Source organism: Dermacentor andersoni, chromosome 8 (assembly GCF_023375885.2).
Source record: "Dermacentor andersoni chromosome 8, qqDerAnde1_hic_scaffold, whole genome shotgun sequence".
NCBI lineage: Eukaryota > Metazoa > Arthropoda > Arachnida > Ixodida > Ixodidae > Dermacentor > Dermacentor andersoni.
Genome location: NC_092821.1, coordinates 88,736,084 through 88,764,062, shown reverse-complemented (window position 1 = coordinate 88,764,062; position 27,979 = coordinate 88,736,084). Strand labels below are relative to the sequence as shown.

General features: G+C 44.3%; 1 protein-coding gene across 1 annotated transcript; it reads left to right on the top strand.

Moving 5' to 3' along the window:
* Window positions 1-605: 605 nt before the first annotated feature.
* On the top strand, window positions 606-27,870 carry LOC126529372 (uncharacterized). The gene is made up of 12 exons (XM_050176969.3): window positions 606-813; window positions 1,265-1,296; window positions 4,703-4,796; window positions 6,566-6,663; window positions 9,548-9,635; window positions 11,378-11,452; window positions 11,883-11,943; window positions 13,932-14,014; window positions 18,939-18,989; window positions 21,873-21,970; window positions 23,285-23,672; window positions 27,727-27,870. Exons 1-12 carry the CDS (start codon window positions 750-752, stop codon window positions 27,819-27,821), a joined length of 1,227 nt encoding a protein of 408 aa, XP_050032926.1. The 5' UTR covers window positions 606-749; the 3' UTR covers window positions 27,822-27,870.
* Window positions 27,871-27,979: the final 109 nt, after the last annotated feature.

Below are 27,979 nucleotides of genomic sequence, written 5' to 3'. Positions count from 1 at the left end.
CCACGTGACCGCATACGGTGCCATGACGTCACGACGTAGTATCCTCCTGGAAAATGAAACCGAAACTGCGTGTAGGAAAGCTGTTAAGTTATTCATGCTGATTTGAGGTTTGTCACTTTTTTCTAGGGTTTAAAGATCTAGGACCTTCATCTAACGCAAATAAAATTAAATAGTCGGGAGCCGATTGGTGGCATCAACTCTACGGTGGTATCCAACGTAGATTTTCTCAACCTCCAGCAGCAGCTGTCTCTGAGTGGTCTTGCAAGCTATGTGGGTACAGTCATAAAATTAGGAACCAGCCAGAGCACAGCTGGTCCAGCCATGGTACAGTACATATTCTAACCACCATAGTGCAACTGGGCAGTAAACGTGATTGCGGAAAAAAAAAAAAAGAACAGTGACGTCATGGCCTCCATGTTGAATGCTTGTTTTGGAGCAAAAGTACACGGGCACATTCAGCTATTTATTTATATTTATTTATTTATATTTATCAGTAAATTTTTTATTTTGCCTTATGCAAAATATTCCTCAGCTCAGTTATGCCGATATATGTAACCATGTATGTAACTTGTGAATTAGGAGCATGGTAGGACGTAAGCTGTCGTGGTTGTTGTCGGTTAACGGTGCATTCTACGAATGGTGTGCCCACTTTACTGCCGGTGTATGTGTGTGAATGCGTGTTTTTTTCGTGTTTTATAAGCAGTGATTCTTGCTGAAGTTTCGCCAGAGTCCCACGTAAACCGAACAAGATGGGGCGAAGATCCATCAACACCACGAAAAGTGGGAAATATATGAACCCCACGGATCAAGCAAGTACGTGCTAAACCACATTCTCGCGGCATGATGCCCAAGCGACAATTTATCGTTCATGTCCGTTCGCAATGTGTGCTCAGGGCTGTTTAGTGGTTCAATTTCCGTAAAATGAGTCGTTATAAAGCAGATGTCGTCATTTAGTCAAAGTAGAACTTGCTTGCGATCAGCGCAATCAAGTTCAGCGGTTTGCGCGCGATCAGCGGTTTGCAGCTGTGTCCAACGTTTGATCGCTCCATCAACGATGTTTGTCGCATCTTCACTTTTAACTGTTATAATCCGAAAAAAAAAGAGAGAGAGAGCGTATTGCAACAAACATTAATCGAAATGGTTACCCGATAATGTTCTAGTCCGGTCGCTATCAACGTCGCACACTGCATTCACTTTCTGATTGACAATTTGTGAAAACAGCGCCGTCGAGCTAAATCATGGCTGTGGTTTGGTCTTTTTTCAGGAAAAGAAGCCAGAAAACGAGAACTCAAAAAGGTAAACTGCTTTTGCTTTAGAACGTCTTCCCAGTGTTGTGCTCGCGCCTTGTGTGCGTGTTGCGATATGCGCACGGTGAACGTTGCGGTTTCACTGTTCGAACCTCCAAGACCACCCGCTTTGAACTAACGCTACTGCTTTAAATATACTGGGACTCATTACGTAAAGGGGTAATACTGGTGTCACACGGGCACTTAGGATCGCGATCGGGCCCGATACGGATCGAACTCCTCAACCGCGATTGGCTCCTTCCTGCAGCTTGCGCATGGAGGCCAGTCGCGAAAGTGAAATTAGGTCCCGATAGGGCTCGATCGCGATCGAAAGGGCGCCGTGTGACACGGCACCCGTATAGCAAAGGCCGTGTACGGAGGCTAAAATTAACTGTCTTAATAGTCGTACTCAATTACCTACAAAGTTCTGTTCGTCTTCCTCCCTTATCTTCTATCAGGAGTGGATTCCATTAACGCCAGTGTGGGTTAATAAAATTATACCCATAATAATAAGGAAGTATACCCAACGTGTACAAATATCCGTATCGTCTGCGACACCCCAGTACTTCTGTTCAGTTTTCTCGCGCCGTTTGTTGTGTTCAAAGAGAACGTATTTGACTCCCAGCTGCATTCTGATAAGGGTAGAAAGCAAAAGCACTTGTGAACTGAGATTTGGGCGCACATTAAAGAACTCCCAAGTGGTTAAGGTTATTCGAGAGCTCTCCACTGTGCCGTCTCTCATAGCCCCGCATGTCGCTTTACAATGTTAAGCCACATGAATCACTCTAGCGATAATGCTTTAATGAAAGCTTTGCACTTGCGTCACCTTGCATCCAAAGCATTTTGACTGAAGCAACACAGCAAACGAAGCCATTCACTGCACATCATGGGTTCGATTCCTGGCTGCATGTTTACAAGTATGGAAGGCAGATGCACTCACAACCATGCCTTTAGTGCACATTTAAGTAACCATAGATAGTCAATATTAATTCAGAGCCCTCACTTCAGTACATTAAACCTTCATGAAAGAGTGTTGCCTACAGACAGCACTTGTATCCTCAACACACCAGAAAATAACTTCTTTTCTTGCTTAGTTTCGGTTTTGAGTATGGAGTTTCCAACCAAATGTTTTTTTACCAACACTGAATGACGGGCAGCAAGCATTTTTTGGGTTAGATCAGGAACAGAGGACGAGGAAAAAGTTTGGCACATGTCTCGCTTCCTTTTGCAAGCATGGACAAAGGAGAAAGACCAATGCAAGATCTCCAGCTGCTCTGGTACCACGCAGTTGATGTTGATGCAATGCAATGTACACCTCTGCTTCACATCCGGCAAGAACGGCCTGTTCAAGTTCCACACGAGGACATGGGTGACTTGGGGGAAAGCTCACTTTCAGTGCTCTGCTGCCTGGAGTTGCCCACAGGCAACAAACCTGTTACCAAAAGAGTGTCTGGAAAAATATTTATTTTTCATTTAATATCCTTATTCGCTGTTTATTTTGCCCATTCTATAAAAAAAATAGACATTTCCTTTTGCCCTTGAGCACTTGTCAGAATTTCTTGTCAAGACTTTCTGTTTCTTGTCAAGACTTTCGTAGACTGATGGTTGGAGATGACCTCTAGTGTAGAGCAGAGCAGCAATATAAATATATGTAATATTTTATTCGCACAAACAAATCACTACATCCCTGCAGACCGCTTCACCTCCCAGGGGTGCTCGACCAGAACCATCATCGACGTCACCACTCGCTCGTCCATGATTGGTTAGAAACAGAGTTGCAGATAATCACTGCACTGCAGCAAAAACTCTATCAATTAATATTTGGTTTTATTTTTGTGTGCCGTAGTTTTTATAATAACACAAATCAACACAGTCATTAAAAAACAAGTCACTTCAACTACAAGACACAATAGGGGCACTGGCTGTTATTCCACCTCCGGCCACTGAGCATTGCTGTTGATGAAGAAGTTGCGGTCACTGACCAAGTCAAGGTGAAAATAACACAGAGACGTTTTGGGACCCGTGCGGGTTCCTTGATCACAATAAAAGCGGGCAAGAGCCGCAAGGTTGGCAAGGTTGTAGTTGGCAAGCAGAAATCTGCCTGCCAACTACACCCGTTCTCTATGTCACATTTTGGCATAAAAACAACTTGCGGCTCTTGCCCGCTTTTAGTGTTATCAAGGAACCCGTACGGGTCGCGAAACGTCTGTGTTATTTTCACACTGACTTGGTCAGTGACCGCAACTTCATCATCGTGTTACCTGACCTGACGAACTTTCGTCGAACTCCTTACAGCATTGCTGTATATGCTCCTTGGTGTGCACACAAAAAGTTAGCACAGAAACGTCTCTTCTCACTTTTGTATGCTCGTAAGCAGCCTTGTCACCTCATTTTGCATGTGCAATACACTGGCGAGTGTTGTTCATGGGGTGCAAATTTCGCTCCTCAGTGCATCGTTGTTCCCACATCCTTTTTGTTGTTTGCAGTGCTGTGCTCAACTGCGTCTGCAGGCTATGAAAGACTACAATAGTTGTTGCTCAGTCCTAGGATGCTTGACAAGTAGGGGAAACCGTGACATCTGCTAGAATACGCAAAGGTAGTTCGCTACCATGGCAACGAGTTCATCAACACACCGGAGTACCTGGAATCCGTGAACATAGAACATGTAGGCAACTATGGAATGCAAGCTTTCACTGCGTAGGCACTTCGAGCTATTGCCATTGGTAGCGGGTGGTTACATCAATGGGTGAGAGAAACGGGGACACAAGGCTGAAAAATTTAAGTTGAGGGCATGCATTTGTTTCATTTTAATATGAACGTTCTCAGCTGAATAACGTTTGACTGTGTACCCCTATCACTGCCACTCTTGTTACATTTATCTCTCCAACCATCAATGTACACAACCTGCAACCGAAAAATGGTTACTTGAAAAATGTTCGAGGGCATTTTTAAGATATCGGTCAAGCAAATCAAGACATTTGCTGCAAGAGTGAGTCTTGTGGCAAGCTGTTGCATGCTCCTAGAAAGCAATTTTCGCATCCTGTTGGTCCATAGAAATCCTTATAGCTTAATTCCAGTCTTTCTGCATTCAGTTATGAGCATGGATGTTGGACCTAGCAGTAGTATATGATGCTATATACACATGCAATTAGAATGGCAGTGTTTGGAGACAGCAAGAAAGGAAACAAATGGAAGTAATGCAGCAAGTCCAAAGATAGAGTGCGTATTAACTGTCTTTTACAAAAATAAGATGCCAATCGTTATGGGAAAAATAAATACCATGACTACTGTAATATGGCAGGAGAAGTAGGGGGCTGGGCAGCCAACCTTGCTTGAGAGTCCCTTTGAGAGAACCCTACCTTGCCCTTGTAGGTTCTCTCACCAACCAAATTATTTAATTTTGTTCATTCCTGTAGAACAAGAAACAGCGTCAGATGGTCAGAGCAGCTGTACTGAAAGGAAAAGACCCACAGCAGCTGATTGCAGACCTGCAAAGGATTGACGAAATGGGTGAGTCGGCAAACTTGAACGATTCTTTGCCGGAATGAAAGGAGTTCAGGGACAAGTGCTGTTTACAAATTGTTGCTTTCTCATGCGAGGCAGTCTGTTATGCATCAGTCGCATTGAATGTTGTGTATTGCATCCAGTCACTGTAGGTGCACAGAATGGCAGTTATTTGGACTACGCGAAATTGCTCTAACTCGCGAAGCATGCTTATGACGTCTTGTGATGTCTCAAGCAAACACAATTTGATCGGAAAAAAATGGTCTCACTTTATTTTGTGGGACACCCTCATTTCTTAAAGGGACACTAAAGTGAAACATGATTTCTTCTGCATCAGTAAATTATTGTTCTACAACACCAAAAGCACCACTCTTACAATGATAAGACGTTTGGTAAGCCAGAAAAAGCGCAAGAACGAAATACGGGTGGCAACGCCTACTTAAGTTCCCGCACCTGGGAGCTGTGACATCTTGGATTTTGATGTCATCTTCTAGGGCCTACTAATTATATATAGCGGTACAGGTTGACTACATTGTGTTCTAAAGGAACCAAATATTAAACATGGCAAGTGTTTCGAAAACCTTTATTCAGCCAACGCGGCCCAAATGCGAAAACATACTTTGGAATCCCTGACATCACGCTGACGTACCGGCGCTGGGGTTTCGGCGCGAAATTCAAATACTGATACTTGGACCTTCATTTTCTCATCTAATAATCAAACTACTTTTTTGAAATGACAGCCTACAGGGTTCTCAAACAATGCTTCATTAGTCTAAACTTATTTATTGTTTCGCTTTAGTGTCCCTTTAAGGAACATTGTTTTCGTAATACAGGACTTCATTGTCCATAATGTGCAGTAGTAATTTCAATGTCATACACTGTAACCCACTTGTTACCTAGTTTAATGATGGGTGACCGTGTTGTCATGGTGTAGTGGCAGTGAAAAGGCAGGGAGTAGAATCACTTGAAAACAAGCAAACTGTTTGTCTGAGTGGCCTTTTGCCCATAAAACTTAGCAGTGAGCGCATTCATCAGTCGTCAAATTCACTGATGCAGCTGCCATGCTGTCTCCCATTTATGTAAGTCTTAGCAGACAACCCAGATATGTCCAAATATCTGATGAATTTGGCAATGTTTCACAGCAATTCAGTTACTGATTGGGTGGGTGCATTTTTCTAAAGTGTCTTCAGCAATTAGCAGGCCAAAACACCTTGGTATTGGGAGCGCATCTCGCATGACAGAAGTATGATAATATGTATCCTGTTTCACCTGACACTTAGAAAATGAGATAGTTAGAAATATAAATCATTGTATTCAGGCTTATCTTAAGCATAGTCAGGATACTAACCCATAGAAATGTAAATCATTGTATTCAGGCTTATCTTGAGCACAGTCAATATACTAACCCATAGAAGCGTAAATCATTGTATTCAGGCTTATCTTGAGCAGTCAATATACTAACCCATACGTATGGGTTAGTATATTGACTGTGCTCAAGATAAGCCTGAATACAATGATTCACATTTCTAAGGGTTAGTATATTGATTGTGCTCAAGATAAGCCTGAATACGATTTACGTTTCTAACCATCTCATTTTCCAAGTTTCAATCGTCGTTTGAGTGGAGTGCGCTGTACAGGGCTCATTTATACTAAAAAGGTACACAAAACACCAAAGCTGGTGGAACCGCTGAAGCCTGCCATTATTTTAATCTCTCTTTCAACAAAGTTTGACGAGCACCCCAAAATATAACAAGGCATTGTTTTCATCTCTGCAGAGTACAATGTGTCCAACCCACCAGTGCTGAGCGAGAAAGTTCTCCGGGACAAGCGCAAGAAACTCAGAGAGACCTGGGATCGTGTCCTTCGCCTCTATGTAAGTGGCATTGCTGGCACTGTGAATTTCTCTTTAAGCTGCCTTGTATGACATTAATGTAATAGAGTGTATTCGGACATTCAATCGCTAAGTATTGTGTTCTGTAAGCCGGGATTGGCTCAAGTGTTTTACCATTTTTATAGCATTACTGCAGAACCTCATTAACACGTTCCTCTTAAATTTTCCCAATTCTTATGCTCTGAAGTACCGGTCCTGTTTAGTTTCTAAAGGGTTATGTGCATTAACTCCCCAGTTGTTACATTTAAAGATGCTACAGCACACTGCCTACACGGCATTGTTGGTCGGCGGAGCCAACGTTGACTGCCGCACATTGCCGTTGGAATTGGTGACTTTGCAAAAGCTGTCATCCGATGCAGTCATCCGATCCGATGCAGGAGCATCGCCATCAGTGTATATAGATCATTTCTGGTCACCAATCTTAACATGGTTTACTGATTTGAAAGCCTGTGGGAGTGGGGCAAAGGCAAAATTTTGATGTGGGTTAGAACCCTACATTCACGTTCGGGGTTTCTGTACTTGTGCCCTTCTATACACACTTTTGTGTGGTTAGTTCGATGTACAAGGCTGTGTGGAAACATGAAACGGGCTGCGAGAGCTTGGAAGAGGCTTTTATTTTCTGAAGTTCAACTCAAATGCCAGATGGAAATTACAACCTTTGTTAACTTTGATTCATGGCTATGACAGCTCCAAGAAAAAAAGCTTAACATTCAATTTAACTGTGAGGCAGTGATGACGACCTTCACAGACCTGATTTTCACTAGTTTATTGGCTTCCTATTGAATCTCTAATGAGCTTTTGTGTGAGAGAGGCTTATCGTCTCATCAATAGTGCTACGGCAAGCATTATCAGCTGCAAATTTTTTTCTTTTAATCCTGTAGTCTTTTTCTGTAGAACCCTCAAGAATGTATCAATGAGGTTTTACTGTTGTATCTGTTTCGGGAAAATGTGTCCAAATCTACTTGGGGCCTGTGGACAAATTTGTGGGCATAGGTCGGCCAGACGTACTGAGCAATCATACAAGACAGAGAGGAACGAATTTATGCATGTGGCAGTAGACATGGGACTAGACACATAAGAATAAATTCAAACAGTATGTTAGCCAGGTATGATGCACTGATGTCAGTAACCTCCATTCAGGCTCTGCAGCACTCACAATTGTAACCGTAGCAGTTGATTACGAGCCGCAGCGGTATGGTAGCGGTGGCTGGAGCGTAGTTTGGCCACAAGTTCGCTTCGGCGGTGACAGGAGCTGGGGCGCAGCCTGGCCACGGCAGGATCCGACAGGTAGCACAGCCTCCAAGGACAGCACTGTTAGCTGGAGCAAAGCCCGATCCAGCAGGATCAGGACCGGTGACATCGGGACGTGGCCCACCGAGAGCTCCCCGTGCTGTCCCGCTCTAGTCAGCTTGTCAGCCCGATCGCCTCGGGCCGACCTCCCGTGACCCGTGCACCAATCACACACACACTCACGCTTTTTGGCCCTGCACACCAAACCAAGCTCTGATTTTGAAGCCCGCGCACTGCTTATATCGTCCTACTACGGGGCCAAAAGATGGAGGAAAGCGAAATTTAAAGGCATACTGAAGAGAGACACTAGACTGGTCTATTGTAGTAAAATGCTGAATGTAATTTGGAGCCAAGCATAATACAAAAGGTCAGCCAAAAATATATATATATAATTCTGTACTTTCTTTCTTCAACATTCATGCTGAGCTACATCAAATTAAGACTTATGCGTATTTTTGTCATGTTTGTTTAAAACGCATGTAAGCTTTTGTTTTTGTGGTGTTTCTCACTTACTGCTTATCTATTTAACCTCTTTCTTATGTGTATAATTAGCTTAGCATAATTTCTTTGCCTTACTGTTACGTTTTATTCTCACATGATGTAAAGTATTTATTTTCACTCAGAAGGTGATGCACATTTATTGTTTGCAAATGTTTTATTATCATTGTTAGTATAATTGTTTTTGGCAGTCCTGAGAGCCAGGCTGCTTAAACTTTTCTAACCCATGCCTTATGGTCCATTGTCGATGTTCAAGCATGGAGAAATCTGAAAATTGTCACGTACTGAGCTTTGAGAGCACATTAAAAAAAAACAGATAGTAGTCTAACCAGATCCAGAGCTCCCCACCGTGGTGTTTCCACCTAAAATAAATACAAGCCCCTCTAGTGCTACGATCGTTCAGCTACAATGGGCAGTACATGGATTTGCCTCATCTTCGCACTTGTGGCTTTGGTACGTTCTTGTGACACTATTTATTGCACTTCAGCTTTCTAAGTTTCCATATACATACTCATACTTTTCAATACACAGAAAGGCGACGAGTCTACGCACGCATGCACAGTCATTGCTAATTGTTTCGTTTATGACGCAACATTTCGTCAAAAATGATCGATTCGCAAAGTCGCAAAGCCATTTAAAGCCAGAGGGATGAAGTTTAGGCAAATCCACATGTACCGTCCCTCAGTACCACGCTGGCTGAGCCCCACCACCCTTGCAGCATGCTTGGGAACTAGTGCTTGAGTTCCCTCTGGTGATTTTTTGTCGGCAAGTACTCCAATGCATTGTTCACCTGCATCTGTAACAGTGGTCAAATTCAGCCAAGGCGTACGCTTGGGACTACTCCATCCACGCTTGGAAATTGGCTACAGAGTAATTGCAAGTTGTGCTTCCATGTAATTGCATGTGTCAGGTATTGCAGTGAATTATTTGCCATTCACATTTTAATTTACGCTGGTGGTTTGTAGCCTAGCTGTGGTATAGCGCAGCACAGCACACCTGCCTTGCCTTGTGAAGAGAAAGCACCCGGCTGCCCGCACATTTACTTCGCCTCATTTGCATATTTGACTTCCTAAAACAGCAAAAGGAAGACCCAGAGCACTTTTCGGACCTGAAGAAGATGGAGCTGGAGTATGAGGACAAGCGCAACACACTCATCAAGTACTACGGTGAGTTACCGAGGTCAGGCTTTTGTACAGGATTTTTATTTTGAGGGACAGAGGTGGGAGTGAGAAATTGGGGGTCGATGGGGGCTGGTTGAGGTGAAGTGTGCCAGTTGGGCTAAATATATTTTCAGTACCTTGGTTTGAAGTCAATGCAGAACAATATGTATAGCTGGCCAGTCCAGCAATTCTATTTATTTGTGGTGCATATGTATAATGCATATCTTACTTTGCTCCAAACATAATGAAAATTGCATGCTGATTTATTACAGTTATAGAAACAGATTTATTTGGTTACGTCCATTCCCACCATCATGTTTCTATTACTCACTTTATTTCTTTGCCTAAATGCTGTGAGCTCGAGACGTTCTTTGCCAGGACAACTTGCACGTCTTGTGGCTGAAACATTCAGCCACAAAGTACTCGGCACTTGGGCTTGAATGTTGGTGAAAACACGTAAGTTGCTCACTGTCGCCACATATTGTGGCAGCCAACACAAATACCTGCTGCATACCTGCCAACTGTCCTGAAGTTTTCATAAGGTTTACAAATTCCAGCTCGTGTTATGATCTTACCAATGTTGCATCAAGCTTTACTAAATGCTCTAAAAGCTCTTCTGAAAAGTTTTGCTCGTTGGTCTTTGAACTTTCCATCGGAGGTCTTATGTTGAGGTCTTACGTTCGCGCAGCATGCGATTTTGAGTGCTGTGCACGAGAACACCTGACTAGCGGCACAAGTCAGTGCTACACGAACACCGAGGCAGACACAAAGGGTTCATAGAGCATGATCACGTGCTGGAACAGGCTAGAAAATGACATAGTCTTATTGACTGCATGCGCGACTGAACAACGTGGAAACAAGCAGATGAAACGGAGGTACATCTCTCTTGCTGCTGTGCGAAGTAAAACAAAAACACGCAGACATTAGGTTTGCATGTTTTATTATTTCTCTAAGCTTTAATTCGTCTATTGAAACAACAGATCACACAAATAATGGATGTTGCCTTGAATAATTCTTGAAGTCGCATGTCACTATGAGCGACGTCACAACATATACATGTACATAGGCGCACCTGCTGATGTGCGTCGCCTAACCAGCTGGGAGTGCGGTGCCCACAAGGAGGAGGGCAAATGGCGTTTCGTTTGAAATTTCAGTTCTTTCTGCGGCACGTAGCGATGTAATACTTAGCAGACACGATCATTAGCACGCATTATACGCACTGCGCTTGTCAGCTTAAAATGGCCAGACCTGGTGAGGGGCCCTTTAAGGGTAGAGTAGCTGTATTGACGCTGCTTCTCTCGTGAAAGCCATCTCTGTCTTTTCAAATGCTTGCTTCTTTGCTGTAAAAAAAAGTATGTTAAAGAGGCATGTATGTGCAACAAAGCATACTTACTGTTACATAAGTCATATCTTTTAGCAAACTTTGTCTTTTTCACGCAAATTTACTGTGTTGGTTTGCTTTGACAGCTTATCCAAGTCATTTTCACAGAAATATTACAAAGCGCACTGCAATTTATTACAAATTTTAATTCACTTTAAAAGTGTTAAAAGTGGCACATCAGTGAACTTTTAGTTTTGTATTTTTATTCCCTGTTTTTCTTTTAAATGTTTTCAAGCTCACCTAGATGTTCGTTTGAGACAAATAAAAAAAGAAATGAAGCTGATCAAAGAATTGCTTTTCTATCTTGCGAGTAAAATGTTCCTAGCCTGTTGAATTACTGCTCACCCCTCGGATTTTTTATTTGCAGAGTCAGTCAAGTTTGCCCAGTCAGTGGAGATTGACCAGATTCCCCTGCCAAGTGCACCCAGTACACCGCAAGTTGGTATGTTGAGCACCACGTGTGCAACTTTTCATCCAGCTTTGCTTCCACAAAGTTAGCCACTGGAACTATGGAGCACCGTTATTCACCCGCAGAAAAGAAAAAAAATTTGGCGGGAGTGTCATGTGCCAATTGTGAAGCCTAGTGATAGAGAAATATAAAGGAAAGGCTCATGGGAAACAGGCCCTTGCCAAGTCTTGGGCAAGCGGTAATTTCTAGCCGCCGAGCTGTCGCTCGTTGTTGAATAAAATAATTCCGGTTTCTCTCAAGGCATCGTGCGTTGTGCTCTATCCTCTGGGGAGCCAAAAGCTTGCAGCATGAAAGCACCTTAGCCGGTGAAATGCACAGGTGCGATTGTCACATAAAGAAAGCAAAAAAGAAATGTTTAGAAAGTTATACGGAAAAATTCCTTGTTCTCATTCCTTCCTCGCAGCCCCTTCACTAATCCCGCTGCCTGTCGACATTCCGGCATCTATCCTGAAAAAGCCCCCCCTGTGAGTACTTTTGTCTTCTTCATCTAGCTGGCCTCATCATGTTTAACATGCCTGGCCTTTGATGCCACGTTTACGTAGTACTACTTTGTTCTCGTGATTGCTTCCTCACTCGAAGGCACGTATCCTAGTAGTGTGCGCTCTATGAAGTATTTCACCATGTTCAACTAAGGTTGAAAATGATCACATCTGAAGAGACACTTTGCAATGCTGGCATTGTTTCCCGTCAGTGTACAATCATCACAAGGTGTTGTGAAGATGAATGTTGTGCAGGGTAGACGAGCAAAAGGGGATGTGTGAGAGTCTAGCATCCCCTCAGCTTCTACTTTTATCCTGTTAATTTGATATGGGATAGTAGTCTCACGCAACATTAGTGTTTATGCAGTAGAATCTCATTAATTTGAACTCCAAGGGGACTGGAAATTTATTTGAGTAAACCAGAGTTTCAACTTAGGAGAGAGTTAAATATAGCACCCAATCAATTGTGCAGTACAGCGTGCAAAACTAAACCAAACGAAAATGAAACGCGTAATTATTTAGCTGGCACATAATTACATAATTACGCATAATTTCCACATATATATAGAGTTACATATTCAGTTCAATTACAATATAATTATAATTACATATAATTATTCTTCCGGCAAACGACTATGCATATGCACCATGGCAGGTAAATGGCAGCCACAAAAAATGCAAAAAATAGCTAAAACAAGTTTCACAATACATGTGCAGCTAACCAGCGCACAGGAAGCGCCAGTGTGGCGATAGCAAGGAGGGAAGAGAGAAACACAGCGCCACGGTTGAGGGTGTGGCGGCAAAGATCTACGAGTGTTGCTACTTTCTGGAGTAAAGGGACTTTACCTTTAAGCTGGAAGGGGAAATAGGTCGTGCGCTGCCCTGCTTGCTCCGGTTCAGTTTTGGCTTCCCACGCGCCTTTCCTCGTCATTTTCTACGGCACGTGACATTACGGTAACTAGCGACGCATCAAACCTTTGCCTCTGGCTTGGGTTTGTCCGAAAAGCGGCGCACAGGAGTGAGATATTTTGTTCACAATAACTGTTGCGTGGCACTTGGAGTTCGAATTCGCAGGAGTTCCTCTCTATTAACATGCATAGGACTCTGCCGGGGCAAAGGGAGCAGGTCAAATTATCCGTAAATTTGAGATTTCGAATTATTGGAATTTCACTGTGCAATACTGCCGACCTTCACGTCCAGGCAGGAGAGGCAATACACAAAGAAAGAAATCAAGAAATATATTGGTGCACGTAAGACTAACACAAAAATAACAACAGCAAGTTATCACAGGTTTCTTTTATTTTATCATTTGTTTCTAAAAGTATATAAGAATTGATAGAAAAATAAGGGAGCAAGTGGACTGCCAACTGCCACTGGAAGGGGAACAGTGCCTGCCTACTCTTCAGGAAGGACAGGACAAGAAAATGTGAGATGGGAAGGAAAGAGGAAAAATGGAACAAGTTGACAGATCTCAGCCTAAGGTAAAGCAACAACAATGAATAGTGTATGCTGTAGTAACAGAAACGAAATCGTGTCTCAAAGTTAATGCAGCAAAGAGTCAAAGTTAAGCACGTCATGCACATTTCTTGAAACTCATTTGATAATTTCATTGCTCTGTCCGAATCTTGGCTTACAGAGAAAACTAGCAGTGAGACCTGTTGGTGTCAACTGTTATTGGCAAACAGCTTGGGTCGAATTAGTGACATAACTTAGGGCGTCATGTCGTGATGACGGAGAAGAAGATAGTCAAGCAGGGCACACGAGGCGCGGGCCTTGTCATCGTCCTTTGCTGGCTTGTAGCGTTGGTAACGATCATTATTTGTATCGCATGTGTTAACACACGCTCGTGCACTGCGTCCTGTCATGCTATTTGCTGTGTGGAGCAACTATCCCATTCCTCGCTAAACTCGCAATAAATGTTGGGCCCGTTCATAATTTCGGGTTACAGCAGTAGCACTTGGCAACATATGCAGTGACCCCTTGGCCAAGGCTCCCGGTGTGCCGCCCGGTCCACCTCCGGAGCTGTCCGATGATGATGACGACGACGAGGAGAATGGTTGGTCATTCCACTTGTAGTAGTTGCTGCTCCCGTGGGGTTATTTCGTGTCTCTAGGAAAACCGTGGGCTGGAGTAAGTAATGTTGGCGCAACACCCAGTGCTGCGAGCACACTCATGAGGGAGGGGGAGGGAATTGCCGTAACAGCCTTTGTATCCACGTAAACCCAAGTACTGTAATGTGAGAGCCAATTCTGGGATCAGAAAAAGGGATATATTACTTATATTCGGTGCAATGAAAGACCACACATAGCATCCCTGTGGCACATTCTACAAGGAACAGCTGTCTTTGCTGCTCTTGACACCAGCAGGCAATGTGCAAAATCTGTCTGTATGCATGTTATCAGACGTTAAAGGGACACTAAAGGCAAATAATAAGTCGACGTGGACTGTTTTAATACCATTCCAAAAGTCTTGCAACACTTGATTCGTGCCATAAAAAGACTTCACTTACAAAAAAATTGCATCTGAACGGTCCGAATACCTTTTTCGAAATTCAAATCTCCCGCCACTGAACCCAGGGAGTGGTGACATTGCATACGCCATCATCATCCTTTGCTGCCATCGGTGAGTAAAACGGCGCACGACAGATGGCGGCACCGAGCCAAGACAGAGCGGTGGATTCGTCGCTGCAGCTGCTTTTTGGTCAAGTGGTGCAGACTGTTCGGACATCCCGCGACGTCACATGGAAGTTTACTTCTCTGCTACTTGCAGTTTGTGCGAGTTTTGTGAGCCAGCAAAACCAGCACAGCACTACACGATAATGAAGCTACTGAAACACGAAAGCTTGGGCGGCGCGGAGTTGAACGAAAACAAAACCTTTAGACCACACGTGTCGTTGTCAAGGGTAATTTTGATCTTCTTTTTCTCAAAATTAAATAAAACTGGACAAGCAGCATTTTATTTTGTCTTATAATATAATACAAGGATGTTTTTTTGTAACAAGTGGTTGAGTACAAGTGCGAGAATGCAACTTAGGAGTGCTTTCGTCATCGGGCAAGTACTTGAATGTCCCAGGGGAGTCGCTAATCATGTCTTGCATATGCCTAAATTTCTTTATTATTAAGGCTCTGTTCGCGATAATAGTGATGCCTTAGAGTTTCTCAAGCACTGATCTATCACTTTAGCTTGACTTAATATTTGCCTTTAGTGTCCCTTTAAGACCTCAGGATAGAATCGTAGATTTCAGCGTTAGGAGTAGTAGCATTCCTATCATCATCTGTTCTTTGTGCCATCCAAGCTTCTCAAACAATGCTGGTAACTTAGCAAGAAATTCACAACTAAATTTAGGGAGTTTTAGTCACCCTAAAGATAACTTAGCTTCTTTGGTGTCCTAGCAATTTTTCAAGTGACTTTTTCAGTGATACAACTAGACAATAAATTGCCCTGGTAACATTTCTCAAGGGACTTTGGCTGAGTTCACTGCCTTGTCCCCATTGTACATATCCTAAGGGGGTAGATATGCGCGTCCATTTGTCACTTGTTCTAAACACATAGTGAAGAACGAAGTATTGAGCCATGTGGATGCATCAAAGCTGTTTTTCTATGCAAAACACAATCTTAAGGGCTTATATGGTTTTATAAAATTGGGTGTCATTTTCCCATTCCTACCGTTGACTTGCCACCGTGGAAGTCATAGTTTAAAAAATAATAAGGAAGACGTGTAAGAATAATTGAAACATAAAAATGACAAAATTCCAAGCAAGTCATCATCATCATCATTGCCTAGCAACTTTTTCCAAAATGTGAAGTGTCTTAGGCCTCGACCTGTTGACTTTGTCCACAAAAATGTTGGCAACACTGTTTTCAAACCTGTGTCTTACCTTTAACAGTGCCGGTAGTGGAAGCTCAACCATGCTGGTTAGGAAAAGTTAGGAAAAGACACAGGGGAACGCCTGCTTATGGAATTATATGCAGTGTGTATTCTGTCTATGCCTTGGTGCCCCTAGTGCCCCGCCTTGCGGCTCACAAGAGCCTTACATGGCTTGCTCACGTCTGTTGTAAAGAATAAGTGCATTACATTCTTTGCCAAAGGACAGCCCGTGAGGCCAGAAACGCATGTAAACCAGAAGCAATGTAAAACGGAAGCGCTTCCGACAGCTCTGCACTGCGGCTATGTTCTATAGCTGCTTAAGCTGCAGGTTCCAGTTAGCACTTATCAGTGCTCCATGTTCCAAAGCGCTGCCAAGTGTTAGATGGAACACCAATCTATATTTAACCTCACATTTCGTGGACATGTAGCAGAAATCCTGTGCTGAGCACAGGATTTCTGCTAAATGCGAAATGAATGTGGCTTCATTACTTGACTTCAGTGCCAAACTTGGGACATGTACTTCAGTATGGTAACCACAAAGACACTGAGTGAAATTTTGCTAACAAACTAGCAGTATGCTGCAATTTGCCTTGAAAGCAGTGTCTGCCTCTTTGAGTAATCCAGTAATGTGACAGAATTGTGGTACCTGCAACAGAATATATTTGTTAAGTCTGTTTTCATTTAAAGATATAAGCGGATATAGTATCTTCAGATTGCAAAAGTACATTTATTCTTTACTGGGAAACAGGAAGGTAGGGAGGACTTTACTTAAATAAGGATTGCATTGAGGTACAACCTGGAACAGACCCAAGCACTGTAGCACTTGGACATAGTGTCAGTGAGTCCTCGGTGTTGTCACTTCACTGGTCGATTTGTGCGCTCTCTTCATTTTCTTCCTTGCAGACTATGAAGGTCTAGCAGTGCTCCTGCCCATGCCAAGCTGTAGTCCACTGCCTTATCAAAGATACTTTTATGGCTTCAGGTTGCCCTGGTTTCGTAAGCTTCCTGAGAAGTGAAACTAAAAGCCATTGCAAGTCGTGATTCTAGAACGCAGGGTTGTTGGCGAAACTCTTGTCAGTCGGTTAAAGGGATGACAGACCTATGGGATGTTGCGGATATTGTGCTACCTTTCACGCATAGCAAGTAATGCTACAAAGGGTGTAGAGATTTCCCTTACTGCTCGCACTCACAACCAAAAAATCGTGTGTCACCTATGAAAGAGGCTAGTATGCGTTACTTAGTTGAATGTAGCATTAAGTATCATACCTTTATGTCACAAAATATGATCGTAGTTATTACACGGAAGGCATCGCGGACCTGAACCCATTTACCGTAGTTACCGGAATCTAACACGCAGCTTTTCTTTGTTTTTCTTAGTAAACAAGTTTGAAAATTGCCTTTCCATTAACATCGTTCGCAAAACCAAAACCCTGTTTGTGGCGTTGGCAACAGCCTTCCGTCAGAGCCGTCAGATGCAGGATGGCAACAGAGCTCATTGTCGTGAAGGTTGCCGTGGGTTCACTTTGCGCTCGACTACGATCTGATGCGATTGTCTCAGTCTATCACTTTCACGCAATTTCGCTCGACCTGGCTCTGGATGTGCTGGCAGCCGCCGGCGTTTCTTCCGCTGTGCAAAGCTCACCATCTGTGCACAGTGTCAGGAACTCTGTTGGTTGCATGCTTCGACAAGTCTGATGAAGAGTCACGTAAAATGTCACATAAGTGATGGCATAGTATCTCTAGTGTGACCGCTCAGCGATACCAACCCTGTGTGCTTGGTGTGTGCGGCCACTAATGCGCAAATTGTAATGATGACATGCGACTTTCATTATAAAATCTCATTTCTTAAACAAAAATTTCCCTTGTGAAGTTAAATTTGGACATCTTGCTTTTTTTTCTAATTCTTTTTCATCTTCTTCTGCTTGCAAACAGGGGGGGCATGCTACATTTTTATTTTATAAGTCGGGGACACATTACATTTCACCGCATTTTTATTTCTTTACTTTAAAGTTGCAAAAAATTAGGTGTATGTAGGTTTGGGGGCACATTATAATCGGGTAAATATGGTACCTTCAAACAAGTAGAGTGACTCGTTTCTGCAACCAGTGGCTTCAGTGCACCACTTGCCCTCATCACCAAACCATAGTATGTACAACATCACATACCAGAAGTTCAAAGGTGCACAAATATAATACATGATTTCATGGAACCTTATGTCTGCAAATCATATAATTGTAACATATGAAGTAGTTATTTTGTAGAAAGTGTCACAGATTGAAGGTAACTGCTCTGTGAAACATGCAGTGCGACTTCTATGGCCGCACTACTTACATAGTTTTGACAGCATTGCCTGCTAAGTATGAAATGGAGCAGGGAGGCATTAAGAGATCAAGAAAACGGGTGCCATTTTGAGTGCAGGCTCGTTGTGCACTGTGTGTGTAGCTTGCGCCATTGCTCAAAGTAAGCAATCCCACATACTGTGCAAGCTCCCAAAACAAATATTTTTTGCACATAGGTGGATGGCTCAGATATGTGGGAAAAGAGAATTTACGAGCCACTTTTGTTCGTGTTCAGTCTTTGTTGCTCCTAGCATGTGTGTTTTGAGCCACGTGCAGGTTCTACTAATTGGCTCCGCCATTATCGATGCAGCGTGGAACCATGGATTCTACATTTCGTCCTAACAGCAGAATAGCAGTATTTGAAATAACACTTGACCAACAAAATTGTATTTTTGCTCACTGTAGGTAGTAATTCTTCGGGTCACTACTCTCCATGTTGAGGTTACACTGTACTGCTGCTTTGGCCTGTAATGTGCAGGACTGTGTACGCAGCACTGAAGCAGCAGCTTCAGCCAAGCGCGTAGGGGCATTTGAGCTCACTACGGGGGGTTTCATATGCACAAATTTTTTTATGGTCGCACGTTAAGGCTTCGCACATTGGGGAGTTCATCCGAAGACCTTTGCAGTAACAGCCCGAGATGTTGCACCGCCAGCAGAAGTGTGAAATTGTTTGCCAAGTATTGTGAAATCTGTTTCCGGGCCTTTCAGGCATTGAGATGATGTACAGCTCTCATATCACACAGTGGTGATTTTGTTCTCATTCCATTTTTCAGAGCCCCCTGTTACAAATGTGGAGAAAGCGGCTGAAGAACAGGATATTTCAGGTGACCAATGCTGGGCTGCTACTGTTTCTTTTTCTTTGTTTCTTTTATTTGAGAACAGAGTTTTAGCTTGTCCACAAACTTTTGTACCGTTTGCAGAATGTAATGGGTTACCAGAATGGCATGGCAGCAACAATGCTGGCAGTGACATCTTGTGGAGCAGTTTAAGCACAGAGCACACAAAGCTAAGACGGCAGTGACCTATCACATTCTACTTAATTGTAAGCGTAAAGCGTTAGCAGTGACATAATCGCTAATATATAATAGCTTTAACATTTGTCCTTCGACAAGAACACTCGCACAACATAAAATGTTTCAAACGCGTTGTAGTTGGAAAAAGTGTCACAAGGTGTCGCTACCTGCATTGCTACTGCCACCCATAACTCTGGTAACATGGTACTCCATAAACAATAAGTTCATGGACTCGCTAAAACACTCTAATGTCTGGGTTTTTTTTAAATGTATTTCTGCCTGCCACTACTGCCAGTGGCCGAGTTGTCACAATGTTTTGCTGCAGAACACGTGGTCATGGTTTTGATTTCCCTTTATAGCAGCTGCACACTCGCTGGCATAGTTTAAATGTAAAAAAGTTATCTGTCGAGCTTTGGTGCACGTTAAAGAGCACCATGTGAAGAAAACTCCATTCTGAGGCCTCTACTACAGTTTTTCTGGTGACCCCTACCTTGCTTTTGACTGCTAAGCCCCATAAGTCAATCTATTAAACATTCTTTTTGTTGTGGTTGTCATTGCAAGCAGCCTTCGTGCAGCTTTATTTTAGCGTGTGTGGAATTTGGGCATGTGACATAAAATGAATAAGAAACGTCACATAAATGTATGCAGTGCTACATGATGCAGGTACTGCAGCATTGTCTTGCCGGAGGAACAGTCTGCAACACCTTTTGTGTAAACTTGTAAAGGTGTTGGTAAACGGGCATGGTAGCTTAATATACTCACACAATCTTTGTCATATAGCATTTCTTGAAGGGGCACCAAAGGAAGGAATTCAGTGGTGATGTAGCAGTAGATTCGAAAGAAATTCGTTAGCGTTATGTCACTGATCCATCATTTAAACCACGTTCACCACATTGCAAACTGTTCAGGAGCTCACTCGGCACACGTCCTGCCTCGTCAAGGAGCCAGTTTCTTTAAGCCAGTTTTTTCAGTGCCATAGTTCTTCAGTTCGCACTGTGGGCGCTGTCTGCAAAGTTCCAGCGTGATATGTTTTAGTGTAGTTCTGTGTGGGGCTGCAAATAATAGTAACTTTTCTCAGTATACAATTAGTACTTGTTACCTACATCTGTGTCTCTTATGGCATAGGCTTTAATGGGCTCTTGGGGAACAAGAGGAGGTGTTTTTTTACTGTTTGTTTTTTCTATATGGGAGGGGGGGGGGCACTCTTCGGTCTTTGCTTGTTGCAATATGCACTACTTTCACCTTGTATTGAGTAGCTTGCATTACTGCCTGCTGCCCTTTCTGAGTTCATCTATGTAAACAACTTATTTGGGGTTGCCTAGCACCTGTCTCCTTCAATATTGGCGTTTGACTGGAGGCCATATTGGCACCAGATAAGAAACTGCTGATAGCATGCAAAGAGTAGTTGTTTTCAGCAGCATGACGAAGCCATTGTCGTGCACCTATCTCCTTTATCAGTTGTTCCCGGAGTTTTCCGAGACTGTAGTAGCACGAGATAAACAGCTGGTAAGACACGCTTGGCTGACTAATTAAAACAAGTTAAATTATTAAGGTAGTAAGTGTCTCCCGACTATGAACGATGCATTTTATAAGTTGCTTTGGCAGCCGGTATCTGCACGAAACGGGCCTGCACGCTTATATGTAATTTCGTTCCGACGTTATGCTGCATGGCAACGCAAGTGGGTAAAAAAATTGTCTCTTCAACTCGCTCACTTGTCTGGTGTGCTGCTACTTCTTTGCAACCTGATGTGGTTGCAAAGCAGATGACTAAGCATAGCAGATGACTAAGCGAGCCAAGAGATAGTGCCACAACATCACAATATGTTCTATTTTATCGTGGCCATTTTCTTGAGGACAACACATACATACCCCACCTGTGAAACAAAACCAAAAGAGGCTCAGTGATGCAATATTATGTACTACGTTCAAAGGGGCTCTCTTTAGTTCTACCTCTATTTTATTTGAATAGCTTTACTATAATATCCTTGGAGTTGAAAGTAATGAGGCCCCACTCAATTGTATTATTAACATTAGTATTACTATTATTGTGACAGCAGTTAAGTGGTTGTAGTGGACTTTGCTTTGTTCATGCATACATCTGGCCATCCTCTCCATTACAGTGATGACGATGCCTGTAATCATCATTATTGTGTCATCATCGTCAGGACACTCGACGTCAACCTCGCCATAGGCCAAGGAAGAACAAAAATCTGTTTATCGCTGCCACTGGTATTTGAACCCATGTACCCCTCGGCAATATGCAATTGAGAGCTGGACGTGCTATTGTCATTACACTTTCACGCGACTTTAGCATATGGCAGTTCGCGTGGAGTTTTGCACCACACACAGACTTTCGGGAGGGATTTCATCTGCGTGTGTAGCATTTTGCAAGTCATGACAAGGCAATACTGTAGCAGACAAAGGCAACACCGTGTGAATTGGAAAGAACAAATTGTCTTTGAGATGGTTGCAGTGTCCTCTGTGAAACCCTGGTGCTGCGGAAGTGAATGAGCTCAACACCAGGGGAATCAGTGAGGTCCCCCAATTTCTTTATTTTTGTTATGCTATTGGACATACAAATGTTGCACGACAGACGGCACTATGTTACCAAACACTAGTAATATGTGCCACTCATTCGTGATGTTCGCTTTGTCGTTGACAGACTGTGCCGTGCTTTTCACACATGCCTTGCAGCTTCTACAAAGCCACGGAAGATTCGTTTTGCTGACGAAGGTCCCGAGCGCCCTCCCGGTGTTGACGACGACTCGGATGTCACCGAGTTCCTTAAAGAGGTCGGTACCTTTGCAGACCTTTCTTTCATACATTAGCGCTCTTGCATCCACTACTTATAGGTATCTCGGATTTGTCATCCTGCACTGCTCAAGGCTACCTGAAACGTTGCTGTGGATTTAGTTTGCCTGAGGACAGCTGCACCATTTTTATTTGTAATTTTTTTCCTCTGTACTTATGCTCAGTCCGAGGCTAGTTTGAGGGACTCTCCAACCTGCTCTGGCTTTTTTCAGCTAGGCAGAAAACTGAGAATAGAGTACAATGCATCACGCATAGCCATCTTGACAAGGACAACAGTGCCCCTCGTAGCCCCTGGTAATAACACTTGCCGTGCCTACTTGTCTCTCATGTATTTTGGTTTTCTTCCCCAGTGCAGGCTTTTCCTTATAACTGTTGTGTGCATGAAGTTTCTTCCAAGTTCATCTGCTTTTCAGTGTGTTGGTACAGCACGTTCACACAATGGCCAGTGTCGAAATGAAGATGCTGCAGTTGATAGGAATGCTTATTTGCCATTTTACAATGTAAAGGAGGCTTACCTTTCCCAAGGTGGCCATGATTGATTTCCAAGGTGACCATTGCTTGTTCAGTGACGTCCATTAGACCCGACAGAATCCAAGCGCTGGCTTTGTAGGCTTGGAGTGACTGGAGCGAGTAGATAACAAGGGCGGGCAACTTCTTTGATTTACAAGTCTCATAGTGAACCAGGATAATTCAGATTGACTTGGTCATGTGGAACCTAAGTAATTTGCTTTTGGGTATGAGATGTGCTCATGGGCTATGCTATGTGAACCTGGCAAACCAAATGGACCAACTGTTGTATCAGATTATGTTGTTGGTTGATCTGACTGCTGCAAACTTTTGTAGTATGCTTTACAGAGCCTCAGGACTGTACTTTTTTTATGGATTGTTGGATCTAATGGTATGGTTGCTTTCAACTGCTTGCTTGCAGTGTGCTTAACATTTAGCCTCTTGACATTTGGCACTCAAAACACAGTCGCCTGGTAAGTTCAAAGCACTGCGCTCCAACTCAGAGCTATTGGAGCTGCTGTTAGCTTTTAGCTGGGAGTGGGACCAAGATCTGATGGAATTTCAGTCACGTGACTCGACTAATTACTCTGGGAGCAGGTGCATGTTCAGCTCAGGCAGGCTTTTTTTGGCTCAGAGAGTTCTCTGCCTTGCTGCAGTCAGAGCATGGCAGGAACCAGTTGAACATACCATACAGCTCCCCAAGCCTAAGTGCTCACGATTGAATGGACCATATTTGGGCAATCAACCTACAACAGGAGTACAGCCTTTTCTCTTCTCTCATCATGCAGGTGGAAAAGACGCACAGAGAAGCCATGCCACCTCCAATGCCCCCTCCGATGCTGTTCCGGCACCCTCCTCCGGGCATGCCACCCCCGTCGCTGCCTCCACTGGGCGGTCCCCCGATGGCTCCGCCCCCAATGCGAATGGGCCCGCCTCCACCGCGCCCACCACCACTCATGCGGCCGCCGGCGCCCTCGGTGCTGTCTGCACCGCCAAGCCTCATTTCACGGCCCGTCCACGGGCCAGGCTCGGCCTCTGCAGAAGGCGAGCAGCGGCAGGGAGGTGGCGCCACCATCGAGGCCAAGCCACAGCTGCGCAACCTCAGCGCCGACATCATGCGCTTCACACCCACCTCGCTGCGGGTCAAGAGGGATCCAGCCAAGAGGACCACCAAAGGCAAGGAGGGGTTCATTGTTTGCTTAGTTTATTCATCCATCAGTTGCACCACAAGTAATTCGTTTCCGTGCATCCAACAGCCACTTTGTGGTATCATCCAGTCAGCTGGACAAGTCTCAAACAGATGATCATCTAATGAGGACGTGATTCACAGAGAGGAGGCTACAGACGAGGGAGAACCAACACAGATGCTTGTATAAGCTGTAGTGACGTAGGGCAACCCTAGCAATACCACATAGACCTGCAAGGTTCTTGGACTACATTCGCTGGTATGCTGGAAGTGGCGTGACACAACACTGAGGAATACTAATATACACATGCCGGCCATGGATGGCACAGTGTAATGCAATCTGTCAGTCAGTCATTCAGTCTCCTCCTAACAACTTTGCCGTTTTTGTGGGAAATCACTGATATCAGTTAGCATTTCACAGTAGGGTAGTTAGCATGAGTAGATGTACTTGAAAACATCTGTGCAGAATGTTCATGCAAAATGTTGATGAAAATTAATTCTGAAAGAAGCATTTGAACTGGTAACACAAAGAACCGAAATTTCTAAGGCTGTCCTTGGTACAAACACATTCTCACGGTGAGTGCCAAGTTGTCTGTGTCTCAGAGAGCCTCCGCTCTGCTGGAATGAAGGTTGCAATTCTGGAAACCCTTACTTGCCGGTCTTTTCACACTTTAGATATTACAAGCTCCTACTCGACTCGAGGTGGCATGGGGGCAGCAGCCATAACCAGATTCAGCTTCCCACATTGGTGTGCACAGTTGCATCAGTGTCATCATATTCCTGCACATTAATGATAAAGTCATCGGTATGTAACCTCTCATTATTTCCAAAATTCATCAAAGTACATTAGGGTTTGATCAAGTGGTGCATCTGTTGCTGTAATCATTGTCCACATACATTCATGCAGGACCGTAATGGCTTTTTCGAAGTGAAGCTTTTCTTGCGAACCCCTCCGGGCTTTGATGATCATGGCTGCCACGCGGACATGCCAAAAAATTGAATTACATGTCCTGTGATGGGATCGAGCCTCTGTCTCCCAGTACAGCACCCGAATGCTCCAACCATTAGTCCACAACCACACTCGTAGTTCTCTGGTGCCACTGCCAACCAGCTCTTTGAAGCATGCATGCTCTTGTGCAAAAGCTTTGTAATGTCCAAAGGTTTAGGTGCTGTAGTCGGTGATGGTGCCGTGGTGCGTTGCTCCGGCCCCTTGGCTGATGGTTGTGGGCCGCAGTGGTCTCTAGAGTCCACCCAGATTGACATGTGCCATTTCATCTTTCCAGCTCGACAAAGCTTTGCTTACTCCGGTTCCCAAAGAGTGCGACATTTGCACGTTTTTTTTTCACTCCACTTCAATTTCTCCTTTATTCACTCTGCTGTGACCTTATTGATTTTGAAAGCATTGCTTGTTTGAGTCTTTCAACACTTTCTCGACCTGACCGGCCCCTTGCCTTATGTTTCAGCATTCAGTGTCTTCTTGCCAATATATGTAGTCCTGATCCCTTTCACTGCATCTAGCATCACTTTTGAACCTAAGATGCATTGTCTGCAACTTCAGTGGTTCCTCAGGTGCTTCCTGTTTTACCTGTCCTCATTGCCGCAGACATTCAACAAGCATACTCAGTTGAGCTACTTTGAATTTTGAAATGCTTGGGTTTCTCATCGAAACTTGCTGGCCTCACTCGGTATTCCTGTTGTACCCGCAGTGTTGCATCACTATTTTCATTCCGCTGTTGCTAGTATACCACTTGTTTTACGGTCAGCCTTTCAGTTAGGCAGGTGTTGATCAGTCAGTAAATCATTCAGTTCATATTCACTGGCAGCGGAGTTGGAGATCCACAAGGCTGGCTGCAAGCTTCAAGCATAGGCTTGCTCAGGAATACAGTAGAACCTCATTAATATGATCCTATTACATACAATTTACCGGCGCTAACGTTTGCAATTAAGAACACAAAAAGATTACCCAATTGAGTTTTAAGCTTATCTTTTACCGATTCACATGTTACCAGAAAACGCAATATTTTGGCACCGACGTTCAGTGCGTCCCCAAACTGCAATCGCATGGTACGCTTTTCGACTGTAGACAAGAAGATGCGCAAAGCGCGCGCTATCGAAAATAGCGGTGGCCCACCGTGGCAGCTTCAGTGCTATGCTCACCCGCTCGTCTCGCATGAAAACGCCAGGGCACCCTCAGTTTCTTATTCCGGTACCAGCAAAGCTCCTCCCGTGTCATCACACCCTGCATTCACAGCTGTTGCCACCAATGCTGTTGTGATAAGCATCTTCGCTTATCTGTTTTACAGCGCATGGGGCGCAGTACCAACGGAATTTCACCGCACGCTTTTAGTAGTTGATAACCCAAATGCACCACAGTTCCCCGCTGCAGGCGGTGCAATGTGAGTGTCACGTTTTGCACGAGTGACATCCGGCGTCACCCACCAGCTCGGTTTCGTTTTGGTTTCCCGTCGCCATATTAAAACGCCAAGCAAAATTGGCAGTGGCTTAGCTCGGCTATGCCAGGACATACGTTGCGAAAGCTAAGGCATAGGATGGTTAGCCTTAGTCAATCTTGATTGCAAGTCCAGGTTAGTCTGGTTGTCTAGCTATGTTGCGGCGTTTAGCCACTCATTCGGCGCTCTGTTTGTCTGTTTCCTGGGTGATTCGTTTCCTCTTCATCTCGTTCCAATGTCGATTCCAGGCCTCCTCCTGCTTATCAATATTGTCGCCGTCCATACTGTCGCCTCAACTGTGGTTGCGGCGCACACGAGCTCTCCTTTTCAATCCTCCGACATGTTGTCAGGCATGCGGCAGCTGGCGAAGCGAGCGGAGGCAAGCGCAACGACGAGGAACGCGGTGTGACATCATACCAAATGGCCGTGGCGGAAAGGCGCGGCGCTGCTCAGCGGCGGAACACCTGTGGCTCGGTGCTACTGGTGACACATGCGCAGTAGTGACTAGGGAGCGAGTGAGAGAGAAATATCTGCGGCGAGGAGCGCGTTGTGACGTCATGTGCCATCTTAGAGCACCGCCATGGTGAAATCACAAGTTCGTGGCCAGTAAAGCTTTCGCTTTAATAGGAAAACGACAAAACGCGTCTCAGGCTGCCGGCGCTCTTTAGCCGTGACTGGGTCTTGCACCATAAAGCACCATATATCATCATCTTGAGCTGCCAGAACCCCACCAGCTCGATGTGCAACGACGTCTCGTGCCAAAACGATTCGCGCGACGCTTCGCATTGCGTGGATGTCAACTGCAGTTGAGTCTGTCAAATTTTTTAGTAGTTGTTGCTTCGTATCACAGGTGTACTTGCATTTGCTCTTTAATTAATGTTACCATCTTCAAATGAATTTTAATATTACACCTACAATATTCTGCTCCATCATTCACTCGTTTCTGTGTTATTGTCCAAGTTCCACCCCTATGTGCTAATATCGGCATAATGCACCATTGATATATACTACGTCAATGCTTCTTAGCACACAATCTGTAGTGATAGGAGGGTGCCTCAAGTTCAAGCTTGAGGAAACATTAGACGTCAACTATGTGCACACTTGGAAAACATTACATACACAACCAATACTTTGAGCAGGTCAGCTAGCTATAGTTAACATAACTGAGGGAATGTGCTTGGAAAACAGGGTTTTCTGACTCACTGGCTGAGGTATGGGCAGCCATGGTGTGTGTCGTGGCAGAAACATAGCTGGCTAATCACATGTGGAAGAAAATCAGGAGCAGCGAATTAAACTACTACACTCACCGCTTGCTGGGAACCAAACAGACTCTGGCAATGTCAGTGGGACATCACGTGACTTGCCGGTAGCGTTTGTGCTTCCTGCAAGCAGCCCACGTGAGGATGGTATCGCCCTCTCGCCAACCTGCCGTGGCCCACGTCTGCCCCCCCCCCCATAGCACAGTTTTCCATGCCTTGGGGACACGAGGGTCCCCACAAAATTTACTTTTCCAGTTACATCACCAATGCTTTGAACTGAAGTGTGTGCCATTGATGTGTGCTTCACTGTTTCTGCACTTCTCTCTCGTTTTCAGAGCTTCCTGCGGCGCCTCCCGTGTCGTCTGTTACAGCGCCCACGAAGGACGACGCCTACGAGGTCTTCATGAAGGAAATGGAGAACCTCCTCTGAGTTCCACCATGCACATTGTATATAAACGTTGCTTCATCACAGTCTCAAAGTCTACTTGTCTGGACTACCCGGACGGTCTTCTCCATTGCTGTTCGCCCACTGAAATGGCTCCTTGGCTGTGGCATTCTGCTGCTTGGCGTGAGGTTGCGGGTTCAATT

Coding starts and splice junctions, on each gene's coding strand:
- LOC126529372 (XM_050176969.3), top strand. CDS start 750: ATGGGGCGAAGATCCATCAACACCACGAAAAGTGGGAAATATATGAAC. Junction 814..1,264: donor GAACCCCACGGATCAAGCAA/GTACGTGCTAAA, acceptor GTCTTTTTTCAG/GAAAAGAAGCCAGAAAACGA. Junction 14,015..18,938: donor TGACGACGACGAGGAGAATG/GTTGGTCATTCC, acceptor TCCATTTTTCAG/AGCCCCCTGTTACAAATGTG.